The following is a 13,072-nucleotide window of genomic DNA, read 5'->3' on the forward strand; positions in this document are numbered from 1 at the left end:
AGTGTGATTTAGTTATTGCCAACACCTGTTAGGTGCCACAGGTAAGTTACAGGTGCTGTTAATTACACAAATTAGAGAAGCATCACATGATTTTTCGAACAGTGCCAATACTTTTGTCCACCCCTTTTTTATGTTTTGTGTGGAATTATATCCAATTTGGCTTTAGGACAATTCTTTTTGTGTTTTTTTAAGACAAATTAAATGAAGATAATAATACCAAACAATTTGTGTTTGCAATCATTTTCAGATAGAAAATGAGTATTATCTGACAGAATTGCAGGGGTGTCAATACTTTTGGCCATGACTGTATCTTTAACATTAGGTACGCAGGTCGTGCCGCTGTATGCAGATGCTTCCGCATACGTCGTTTTGACGATGCGGAGAAAAAAAAATTGCTACAAAGCTGCGTTCTACGCTGGTCGCTGCATCGTCAAAACAACGCATGCGGAAGCATCTGCATACAGTGGCACGGCCTGCATACCTAATGTTAAAGATAGGTACGCAGGCCGCATGCCGAAGTAGGCGGAGCTAGCGGTGGAGGTGCGGCTGAGGGCGGGGCTTCACGGAGGAAGTCCGCAGCCGTCCGCAACGCTAATGTGAAACTGGCCTAAGGCTACCAGTGAAATTTACAACTCTGTTGTGAATTCTGTGGTCAAGCTCCCTCCTGTGGTCATGAGTGGTACTTCGGCTGGTTCTGTCTATGAGCTTCCTCTGGTGGATGTGAGTAGGGCTGCGGCTTCTGAGTTTCCTTCCTCAGGTGACGAGGTTAAGTCGTTAGGTGCTGCTCTATTTAACTCCACCTAGTTCTTTGTTCCTGGCCTCCAGTCAATGTTCCAGTATTGGTCTTGCTTTCTCCTGGATCGTTCTTGTGGCCTGTCTGCCCTGCATAAGCTAAGTTTTGCTTGTGTTACTTTTGTTTGCTATATTTTTTGTCCAGCTTGCTATATTGGTTTTTCTTGCTTGCTGGAAGCTCTGAGACGCAGAGGGAGCACCTCCGTACCGTTAGTCGGTGCGGAGGGTCTTTTTGCCCCTCTGCGTGGTTGTTTGTAGGTTTTTGTGCTGACCGCAAAGCTATCTTTCCTATTCTCGGTCTATTCAGTAAGTCGGGCCTCACTTTGCTAATATCTATTTCATCTCTGTGTTTGTATTTTCATCTTAACTCACTTTCATTATATGTGGGGGGCTGCCTTTTCCTTTGGGGAATTTCTCTGAGGCAAGGTAGGCTTATTTTTCTATCTTCAGGGCTAGTTAGTTTCTCAGGCTGTGCCGAGTTGCATAGGGAGCGTTAGGCGCAATCCACGGCTACCTCTAGTGTGGTATGATAGGATTGGGGATTGCGGTCAGCAGAGTTCCCACGTTTCAGAGCTCGTCCTATGTTAGTAACTATCAGGTCACTTTGTGTGCTCTTAACCACTAGGTCCATTGTGGTTCTGAATCACCTGTTCATAACAGTACTGGAGGCCCAAAGTACTAATGCTTCTCAATAGAGGGAAAAGAGAAGTTCTGAGACCATTTTTTTTTCTCTGTACTGTGTTTTGTCTTTCTTTTCCCCTAGACATTTGGGTGGTTCAGGACACAGGTGTAGTGATGGACATTAAAGATCTGTCTTCTTGTGTGGATCATCTCACTGCAAGAGTACAAAATATTCAAGACTTTGTGGTTCAGAATTCTATGTTAGAGCCAAGAATTCCTATTCCTGATTTGTTTTCTGGAGATAGAGCTAAGTTTCTGAGTTTTAAGAATAATTGTAAACTGTTTCTGGCTTTGAAACCCCGCTCCTCTGGTGACCCAGTTCAACAAGTTAAGATCATTGTTTCTTTATTGCGTGGCGACCCTCAAGACTGGGCATTTTCCCTTGCGCCAGGAGATCCTGCATTGTGTAATATTGATGCATTTTTTCTGGCGCTCGGATTGCTGTATGATGAACCTAATTCAGTGGATCAGGCAGAGAAAAATTTGCTGGCTCTGTCTCAGGGTCAGGATGAGGTAGAGATATATTGTCAGAAGTTTAGGAAGTGGTCTGTGCTCACTCAATGGAATGAATGTGCGCTGGCAGCAATTTTCAGAAAAGGTCTCTCTGAAGCCCTTAAGGATGTCATGGTGGGATTTCCTATGCCTGCTGGTCTGAATGAGTCTATGTCTTTGGCCATTCAGATCGGTCGACGCTTGCGTGAGCGTAAAACTGTGCACCATTTGGCGGTATTATCTGAGCATGGACCTGAGCCTATGCAGTGCGATAGGACTTTGACCAGAGCTGAACGGCAAGAACAGAGACGTCGGAATGGGCTGTGTTTTTACTGTGGTGATTCCACTCATGCTATCTCCGATTGTCGTAAGCGCACTAAGCGGTTTGCTATGTCTGCCACCATTGGTACGGTACAGTCGAAATTTCTTTTGTCCGTTACTTTGATCTGCTCTTTGTCATCCTATTCTGTCATGGCATTTGTGGATTCAGGCGCTGCCCTGAATTTGATGGACTTGGAGTATGCTAGGCGCTGTGGGTTTTTCTTGGAGCCCTTGCAGTATCCTATTCCATTGAGAGGAATTGATGCTACGCCTTTGGCCAAGAATAAGCCTCAGTAGTGGACCCAGCTGACCATGTGCATGGCTCCTGCGCATCAGGAGGATATTCGCTTTTTGGTGTTGCATAATCTGCATGATGTGGTCGTGTTGGGGTTGCCATGGCTACAGGTCCATAACCCAGTATTGGATTGGAGATCAATGTCTGTGTCCAGCTGGGGTTGTCAGGGGGTACATGGTGATGTTCCTTTTCTGTCTATTTCATCATCCACCCCTTCTGAGGTCCCAGAGTTCTTGTCGGATTACCGGGATGTATTTGATGAGCCCAAGTCCAGTGCCCTACCTCCGCATAGGGATTGTGATTGTGCTATCGATTTGATTCCTGGTAGTAAATTTCCTAAAGGTCGACTGTTTAATTTGTCTGTGCCTGAACACGCCGCTATGCGGAGTTACGTAAAGGAATCCTTGGAGAAGGGTAATATTCGCCCGTCGTCGTCGCCATTGGGAGCAGGGTTCTATTTTGTGGCCAAGAAGGATGGTTCGCTGAGACCTTGTAATTGATTACCGCCTTCTAAATAAAATCACGGTCAAATTTCAGTACCCCTTGCCGCTGCTGTCTGATTTGTTTGCTCGGATTGAGGGGGCTAGTTGGTTCACCAAGATAGATCTTCGTGGTGCGTATAATCTTGTGCGTATTAAACAGGGCGATGAATGGAAAACAGCATTTAATACGCCCGAGGGCCATTTTGAGTACCTGGTTATGCCATTCGGGCTTTCTAATGCTCCATCAGTGTTTCAGTCCTTTATGCATGACATCTTCCGAGAGTACCTGGATAAATTCCTGATTGTATACTTGGATGATATTTTGGTCTTCTCGGATGATTGGGAGTCTCACGTGAAGCAGGTCAGAATGGTGTTCCAGGTTCTGCGTGCGAATTCTTTGTTTGTGAAGGGGTCAAAGTGTCTCTTTGGTGTTCAGAAGGTTTCATTTTTGGGGTTCATTTTTTCCCCTTCTACTATCGAGATGGACCCTGTTAAAGTTCAGGCCATTTATGATTGGACTCAGCCGACATCTCTGAAGAGTCTGCAGAAGTTCCTGGGCTTTGCTAATTTTTATCGTCGCTTCATCAATAATTTTTCTAGTATTGCTAAACCGTTGACTGAGTTAACCAAGAAGGGTGCTGATGTGGTCAATTGGTCTTCTGCTGCTGTGGAAGCTTTTCAAGAGTTGATGCGTCGTTTTTCTTCTGCCCCTGTGTTGTGCCAACCAGATGTTTCGCTCCTGTTCCAGGTCGAGGTTGATGCTTCTGAGATTGGAGCAGGGGCTGTTTTGTCGCAAAGAAGTTCTGATGGCTCGGTGATGAAACCATGCGCCTTCTTTTCCAGGAAGTTTTCGCCGGCTGAACGTAATTATGATGTTGGCAATCGAGAGTTGCTGGCCATGAAGTGGGCATTCGAGGAGTGGCGTCATTGGCTTGAAGGAGCTAAGCATCGCGTGGTGGTCTTGACTGATCACAAGAACTTGACTTATCTCGAGTCTGCCAAACGGTTGAATCCTAGACAGGCTCGTTGGTCGCTGTTTTTCTCCCGTTTTGACTTTGTGGTTTCGTACCTTCCGGGCTCTAAAAATGTGAAGGCAGATGCCTGTCTAGGAGTTTTGTGCCCGACTCTCCGGGTTTGTCTGAGCCGGCCAGTATTCTCAAAGAGGGGGTAATTTTGTCTGCCATCTCCCCTGATTTGCGGCGGGTGCTGCAAAAATTTCAGGCTAATAGACCTGACCGTTGCCCAGCGGAGAAACTGTTTGTCCCTGATAAATGGACGAGTAGAGTTATCTCTGAGGTTCATTGTTCGGTGTTGGCTGGTCATCCTGGAATCTTTGGTACCAGAGATTTGGTGGCTAGATCCTTTTGGTGGCCGTCTCTGTCGCGGGATGTGCGTTTGTGCAGTCCTGTGGGATTTGTGCTCGGGCTAAGCCCTGCTGTTCTCGTGCCAGTGGGTTGCTTTTGCCCTTGCCAGTCCCGAAGAGGCCCTGGACACATATCTCTATGGATTTTATTTCGGATCTCCCCGTCTCTCAAAAAATGTCGGTCATTTGGGTTGTTTGTGATCGCTTCTCTAAGATGGTCCATTTGGTACCCTTGGCTAAATTGCCTTCCTCCTCTGATTTGGTGCCATTGTTCTTCCAGCATGTGGTCCGTTTACATGGCATTCCGGAGAACATCGTTTCTGACAGAGGTTCCCAGTTTGTTTTGAGGTTTTGGCGAGCCTTTTGTGCTAGGATAGGCATTGATTTGTCTTTTTCCTCGGCTTTCCATCCTCAGACAAATGGCCAGACTGAACGAACCAATCAGACCTTGGAAACATATCTGAGATGTTTTGTTTCTGTCGATCAGGATGATTGGGTGTCCTTTTTGCCTTTGGCTGAGTTCGCCCTTAATAATCGGGCCAGCTCGGCTACTTTGGTTTCGCCGTTTTTCTGCAATTCTGGTTTCCATCCTTGTTTCTCTTCAGGGCAGGTTGAGTCTTCTGACTGTCCTGGTGTGCATACTGTGGTGGATAGGTTGCAGCAGATTTGGACTCATGTGGTGGACAATTTGACATTGTCTCAGGAGAAGGCTCAACGTTTCGCTAACCGCAGGCGCTGTGTGGGTCCCCGACTTCGTGTTGGGGATTTGGTTTGGTTGTCATCTCGTTATATTCCTATGAAAGTTTCCTCTCCTAAGTTTAAGCCTCGTTTCATTGGTCCGTATAGGATTTCTGAGGTTCTTAATCCTGTGTCTTTTCGTTTGACCCTTCCAGCTTCTTTTTCCATCCATAACGTGTTCCATAGGTCATTGTTGCGGAGATACGTGGCACCTGTGGTTCCATCCGTTGATCCTCCTGCCCTGGTTTTGGTTGAGGGGGAGTTGGAGTATATAGTGGAGAAGATTTTGGATTCTCGTATTTCGAGACGGAAACTCCAGTACCTGGTTAAGTGGAAGGGTTATGGTCAGGAAGATAATTCCTGGGTCTTTGCCTCTGATGTTCATGCTGCCGATCTGGTTCGTGCCTTTCATTTGGCTCATCCTGGTCGGCCTGGGGGCTCTGGTGAGGGTTCGGTGACCCCTCCTCAGGGGGGGGTACTGTTGTGAATTCTGTGGTCAAGCTCCCTCCTGTGGTCATGAGTGGTACTTCGGCTGGTTCTGTCTATGAGCTTCCTCTGGTGGATGTGAGTGGGGCTGCAGCTTCTGAGTTTCCTTCCTCAGGTGACGAGGTTAAGTCGTTAGGTGCTGCTCTATTTAACTCCACCTAGTTCTTTGTTCCTGGCCTCCAGTCAATGTTCCAGTATTGGTCTTGCTTTCTCCTGGATCGTTCTTGTGGCCTGTCTGCCCTGCATAAGCTAAGTTTTGCTTGTGTTACTTTTGTTTGCTATATTTTCTGTCCAGCTTGCTATATTGGTTTTTCTTGCTTGCTGGAAGCTCTGAGACGCAGAGGGAGCACCTCCGTACCGTTAGTCGGTGCGGAGGGTCTTTTTGCCCCTCTGCGTGGTTGTTTGTAGGTTTTTGTGCTGACCGCAAAGCTATCTTTCCTATCCTCGGTCTATTCAGTAAGTCGGGCCTCACTTTGCTAATATCTATTTCATCTCTGTGTTTGTATTTTCATCTTAACTCACAGTCATTATATGTGGGGGGCTGCCTTTTCCTTTGGGGAATTTCTCTGAGGCAAGGTAGGCTTATTTTTCTATCTTCAGGGCTAGTTAGTTTCTCAGGCTGTGCCGAGTTGCATAGGGAGCGTTAGGCGCAATCCACGGCTACCTCTAGTGTGGTATGATAGGATTAGGGATTGCGGTCAGCAGAGTTCCCACGTTTCAGAGCTCGTCCTATGTTAGTAACTATCAGGTCACTTTGTGTGCTCTTAACCACTAGGTCCATTGTGGTTCTGAATCACCTGTTCATAACACAACTCCACAAAACTGATACAAGAGGTTGCAGTCTACTACAAGACCCCTGCAGTCTCAGAATTATTCAACTCCTTCATGTCAAGCACCTTTGGTACCTAGGTCACCTTTTTGCTGTTATGACCTACTGCAAATGTGATGTACAGCCAGACACCAACTTTGGGCAGTGTTCCCGAGGAACACACGCCCGCTCCTCATGAGCAATGGCCTCTAGTTCACTAATATTCTTGTGTTGGCGTAATCTAACTGCCTTCTTTAAATCCCACCGAAGACTTTCTATGATGGCCACTCCAGAATCGTCCAGGACTTCTACTGAAAACCAAACCTTGGTGGACTTTGAAGTCTCCTTGTATCGCTGTGTGTATAAAATTCCAATCTGCAAAAAATAAATAATTTTACCCAATCAGTAAACACCGTAAACAGGAAAAATTTCAAATTAAAAATGGCAAAATTATGTTTTTTTTGGTCACCAACATACTGCAAAAACACCCTGTAAAAAGGAAGCAAAATAACATACTTATTCCAAAATGGTAGCAATAAAAACATTGTTTTGCTTCGCAAAAGTTCAGCCCTCAAATGACCGCTCTATTAGCCCAAAAATTAAAACGTTACTGGTTTTGGAAACGTTTTTTTCAAATTACAATTTTATTTTTGATCACTAAACTAATTAAAAAAAACTGGACAAGTTTGTTTTCCCTGTAATGGTACTGATGAGGAGAATCATATTGCCAGATTATTTTTAGTGCGCAGTAGAAACAATTCCCCCATAATAACATCAGAATTGCTTTTTTTTTTTTGCAATTTCACCACACATGAATTTTTTTTTCCCAGACCACTAGGTAATAATTGAATGGTGTCATTGAAAAGTACAACTTTTCCTAAAAAACAAACCCTCATCCTTCTATGTGGACAGAAAAATAAAAAAGTTGTTCAAAAAGGGAAGGAACGAAAAACACAGAACAGAAATTGGTCATGTTGTGAAGGGGTTAAAAACATTACAGGTCTTGTAAAATGATGATATCACATCGGGCATAGTATAACATCTATGAGATTTTTATGCTGCGTATTTTCCCCGTTAACTGCTCTGGATGCAGAAAATCCACATGCGTTTTTAGTGCGTTTCCACTGCAGGAATGCTCCAAAAATGCATGCAATCTGCATATGACTGTTTCAAAGCAGTTTAATATAAAGCATGACGTACCAAAAACAGTCTAAAAACCCAAGTCAAAAACGCAAAGAAATGCTGCAGAAAATGTCAAAAATTCAACAAATACTCATTATGGAAATGTAGCCGTAAAGAAGTTGTCCACTGCTTGTACAACTTCTCATTCCAGATGTTTGGCCCCCACAAAATAATAAAGCTTGTACTCCCCTCCCATGACAATGCTGTTGCCACGGTGTCGGCACTCTCTCTCCCCAATGTTGTGACATGTGACACCGGCGCCCAATCAGTGCTGGCGTCACTGGCCCCGCCTTTGTACGAATTGAGTATGAAGAGGAAGCTGCCGCTTCCGGACTTCCTGTTCATCTTTGATTTTTCTGAAGGCGGGGACAGTGATGTCGGCTCTGATTCGGCGTCACATGTCACAACACAGGGGTAGAGTGAGTGCCAACACCGCGGGATCGGTCCCGGCACGGGAGGGGAATATAGGCTTTATTATTTTATCGGGCCAAACATTTTGATCAAGAAGGGGTTGTTGTGACGGAGCACAAAGTCGCTGACTCCATCACTCACCCCAGCAGGCCACGGGTATCATCAGACATATTGGTCTTGTAGAAAATCTTCCTTTCCTCCATCCAGGGTAATATTAGTAATATATGCCCATCTGGTTCATGGGGACGGGGACAACATGGGCCTGTGTGACTTCAAATGCCAGGACTGAATTATTTCAGCCCCAGTCCGTCCCTGCATGTCCCTAGGGTATGTGCAGGCAAAAGCCATCAGTAAATTCAGTGCACATCCCTTTTTCTTCTCGCAGATCATAAACAGACTTTATAGATGAAACTCTATTGAAATGTGCAGCCAAGTATAAGATCTTCACCACAGCAGGCCATGTGTGACTGTGACAATCTTTGACAGTTCATGCGCCAGAAAAGGAAATCAATGGATTTGTGATGTTCTAGATATATCCGCCGATTTATAGCAATTTCCGGTGTAAATTTATGTTGTTGTTTTTTTTAATTGTCACAAAACCAAAAAAGGTCATGAGATCACATGCAGCAAAATTTGCTTCTTTTTTCCACCAGAAAACTGGCGCATGTTGCCTCCTCATAATTGGATTGAATAGTAACGATGTGTTTTTCTGTTGTCCTGCTCGTCTCTCAATAGGTTGCGGTAGAAGGGAAAAATCCTGCACTTCTAATGAACGTGGTTGATGAGATTGTAGACTTCAGAAGCCAAGTTCGTAATTACGCTCTAGCAACCGAGGAGACGGTGCAAGACTGGCGGGAAGAGAAGGGGCAGCAGAAGGAGAGGAGGAAGCAGATGATTAAAGACAGGGAGCCCCTAATGAGGGCCTGTGATGGAGTACGCCTGAACTTAGCCGGGCTTGGTGTCACCATTAAGGTAAATTGCTGTCGCTGATCATTACAGTTGCCTCATTTTTATTAAGAGCTAATAAAGCAATAACTTTTATCAAATGTTATCCCCAAACTCCATGCCAACTGCAGATGTCTAGTCATTGGATTATTTCATATTTTTTAGGACAGAGGGACGGTTTCTACATGGGAACTGCAGAACAAAAAGGAAAACCCGGAATAGTCTGATTATTTCTCATGTGCTGCCATTTATGTCACATTAAAATTATATATATTTTTTTCAGAAAACGTGTTATATTTCATAACTAAGCAATGCTATTTGGTCTACATTTTGTCAGCGTAAACCATAATTATTATTTTTTTCTAATTACGGTAAGTATAGTTCTGGGATTCATCTCCCTAAAGTCAGTACTTTTGCTGCCAGTTGTTTTGGAGTGTCTATGAGCTTTCCACATCTTGCCACTGGGATTTTTACTCATTCCTCAAGTCAAAACTCTCCAGCTCCTCCAAGTTAGGCCTGTCCCACACGTCCAGATAATTCCGGTACCGAAAAAAATCGGTACCGGAGTTATCCGTGTCCGTGAGCTCACGTAGGCCATCCGTGTGGCACACGTGCGCCGACTGGGTACCACACGGAGCGTGCAGGAGACAGCGCTAGAGATAAGCGCTGTCCCCTGCATCTGGTGCTGAAGCCACCATTCATATCTTCTCTCCAGCAGCGTTCGCTGGAAAGAAGATATGAAAAATCCTTTTTTTTTTTTTCGTGTTTTAAATAAAGATCCCTGTCCCCAACCCCCTCCCACCCCCTGTGTGCCTGCCCGCTGGTAATAAAATACTCACCCGGCTCCCTCGAAGCGTCCTCTCCGCGCCGCACCTTCTCCTGTATGAGCGGTCACGTGGTGCCTCCCATTAGTCATGAATATGCGGCTCCACCCCTATGGGAGGTGGAGCCGCATATTCATGACTGTAATCGGCGGCACCACGTGACCGCTCATACAGGAGAAACTGGCGCTGAGAGGACACTGCGAGGGAGCCGGGTAAGTATTTTAGTAACAGTGGCCGGCGCACAGGGGTTGGGAGGGGGGGTGGGGACAGGGATCTTTATTTTAAACACGGAAAAAAAAAAGCATTTTTCATATCTTCTCTCTAGCGAACGCTGCTGGAGAGAAGATATGAATGGCGGCTTCAGCACCCACGCTGGGGGGACAGCACTTACTGTAGTACTGTAGTACTGTCTCCTGCACGGCACACGGACTGCACACAGACAGCGTCCGTGTGCTGTACGTGTTTTACTTTGACTTTAATGGGTCCGTGTAATCCGTGCACTCCCACGAACACTTACATGTCTCCGTGTTTTGCACACGGACACACGGTCCGTGAAAACACGCTGACATGTGCGTGCAGAGACACATTGATTTCAATGTGTCTACGCTAGTCAGTGTCTCCGGTACATGAGGAAACTGTCACCTCACGTACCGGAGCCACTGACGTGTGAAACCGGCCTTAGATGGTTTTCTCTGGTGAACAGCAATCTTAAAGTCTGACCACAGATTCTTAATTGGATTAAGGTCTGGGCTTTAACTAGGCCGCTCGAAACCATTTACATGTTTCCCCTTAAACAACTTGTGTTGCTTTAGCAGTATGCTTTGGGTCATTGTCTTGTTGGAAGATGAACCTCCATCCCATTCTCAAATAGTAATTAGCTCAATAATATCCCTGCTTTTCGCACCATCCATCTTCCCCTCTACTTGGACCATATTCCCAGTCCTTGCTGCCAAAAAACATCCCCACAGCATGATGCTGCCACTACCATGTTCCACTATGGGGATGGTGTTCTGGGGGGAGGGGATGAGCTGTGTTGGTTTGGTGCCAGACATATCGTTTACCTTGGTTGCCAAAAAGGAAAATTTTGGTCTCATCTGACCACAGCACATTCCTCCATACATTTGGGGAGTCTCTCACATGCCTTTTGGTAAGCTCAAAACCAGGGCTGTGGAGTCGGTAAGCCACAGTTGCGACTCCGACTCCTGGATTTTATCAGGTTTCGACTCCGGCTCCTTCATAAATGGCCAATTCGTAACAATAAATTTACTGTTGTCAAATATTAACATCGTGCTTATTCAGTTTCTCACCATCATATAAGTAATCAGACCACTTAGAGCAAAAACTATATTTATTAGAATACAATTAGAATATAGCAAATAACGTTTATAAACTCTTGTAAGTAAATATGCAATAAACACTGTTATGCAGTTAATAAGAAGAAATCTATAAATTTGTCCTCATGAAAAAGTATTGCCTCTATCAGATCCTCCTTCATGGATGCCCTCAAATCTGATCTACCGTATATACTCGAGTATAAGCCGAGATTTTCAGCCCAAATTTTTGGGCTGAAAGTGCCCCCCTCGGCTTATACTCGAGTCACGGTAGCGGTGGGGTCGGCGGGTGAGGGGGTGAGGGCGCTGAGGCATACTTACCTAGTCCCAGCGATCCTCGCGCTGTCCCTGCCGTCCCACGGTCTTCGGCGCTGCAGTTTCTTCCTCTCTTCAGCGGTCACGTGGGACCGCTCATTACAGAAATGAATAAGCGGCTCCACCTCCCATAGGGGCGGAGCCGCTTATTCATTTCTCTAATCAGCGGTGCCGGTGACCGCTGATAGAGAAAGAAGCTGCGGCACCGAAGACAGGAGGGGACAGCGCGAGGATCGCCAGGACTAGGTAAGTATAGCATATTCACCTGTCCACGTTCCAGCCGCCGGGCGCCGATCCATCTTCCCGGCCGGCGCCTCCATCTTCCCGGCGTCTCTGCTCTCTGACTGTTCAGGCAGAGGGCGCGATGACGCATATAGTGTGCGCGGCGCCCTCTGCCTGATCAGTCAGAGCAGAGACGCCGGGAAGATGGAGGCGCCGGAACGAGACGCCGGGAGCTGCAATCAAGGGAGGTGAGTATGTGGTTTTTTTTCTTTATTGCGGCAGCGGCGGCACAAATTTATGTGGAACATCTATGGGGCACAGTGAACGGTGCAGAGCACCGTATATGGCACAGCACAGCTATGGGGCACAGTGAACGGTGCAGAGCACCATATATGGCACAGCACAGCTATGGGGCACAGTGAACGGTGCAGAGCACCGTATATGGCACAGCACAGCTATGGGGCACAGTGAACGGTGCAGAGCACCGTATATGGCACAGCACAGCTATGGGGCACAGTGAACGGTGCAGAGCACCGTATATGGCACAGCACAGCTATGGGGCACAGTGAACGGTGCAGAGCACCGTATATGGCACAGCACAGCTATGGGGCACAGTGAACGGTGCAGAGCACCGTATATGGCACAGCACAGCTATGGGGCACAGTGAACGGTGCAGAGCACCGTATATGGCACAGCACAGCTATGGGGCACAGTGAACGGTGCAGAGCACCGTATATGGCACAGCACAGCTATGGGGCACAGTGAACGGTGCAGAGCACCGTATATGGCACAGCACAGCTATGGGGCACAGTGAACGGTGCAGAGCACCGTATATGGCACAGCACAGCTATGGGGCACAGTGAACGGTGCAGAGCACCGTATATGGCACAGCACAGCTATGGGGCACAGTGAACGGTGCAGAGCACCGTATATGGCACAGCAATGGGGCACAGTGAACGGTGCAGAGCACCGTATATGGCACAGCACAGCCATGGGGCACAGTGAACGGTGCAGAGCACCGTATATGGCACAGCTATGGGGCACAGTGAACGGTGCAGAGCACCGTATATGGCACAGCAATGGGGCACAGTGAACGGTGCAGAGCACCGTATATGGCACATCTATGGGGCACAATGAACGGTGCAGAGCACCGTATATGGCACAGCTAGGGGGCACAATGAACGGTGCAGAGCACTATATGGGGCACACCTATGGGGAAATATGAACGGTGCAGAACACTATATGGCACAGCTATGGGGAAATAATGATCTATTTTTATTTTTGAAATTCACCGGTAAATGCTGCATTTCCACCCTAGGCTTATACTCGAGTCAATAAGTTTTCCCAGTTTTTTGTGGCAAAATTAGGGGGGTCGGCTTATACT

The 13,072-nt window shown here is 46.6% G+C and overlaps 1 protein-coding gene across 2 annotated transcripts in view; it reads left to right on the forward strand.

The window, feature by feature from the left end:
* Window positions 1-13,072, forward strand: part of CARS2 (cysteinyl-tRNA synthetase 2, mitochondrial) — a 123,170-nt gene that overhangs the window by 91,462 nt on the left and 18,636 nt on the right. The window contains exons 14-15 of one of the 2 annotated variants that reach the window (XM_069757925.1): window positions 8,787-9,023; window positions 9,162-9,308. In XM_069757925.1, the coding sequence (XP_069614026.1) occupies window positions 8,787-9,023; window positions 9,162-9,218 (294 nt within the window). In that variant the 3' untranslated portion in view covers window positions 9,219-9,308. Of the gene's footprint in view, window positions 1-8,786; window positions 9,024-9,161; window positions 9,309-13,072 lie in introns of those variants that run through there. The other variant, XM_069757926.1, reaches the window with a different exon arrangement.

The sequence above is a fragment of the Ranitomeya imitator genome, chromosome 3 (genome assembly GCF_032444005.1).
Source record: "Ranitomeya imitator isolate aRanImi1 chromosome 3, aRanImi1.pri, whole genome shotgun sequence".
NCBI lineage: Eukaryota > Metazoa > Chordata > Amphibia > Anura > Dendrobatidae > Ranitomeya > Ranitomeya imitator.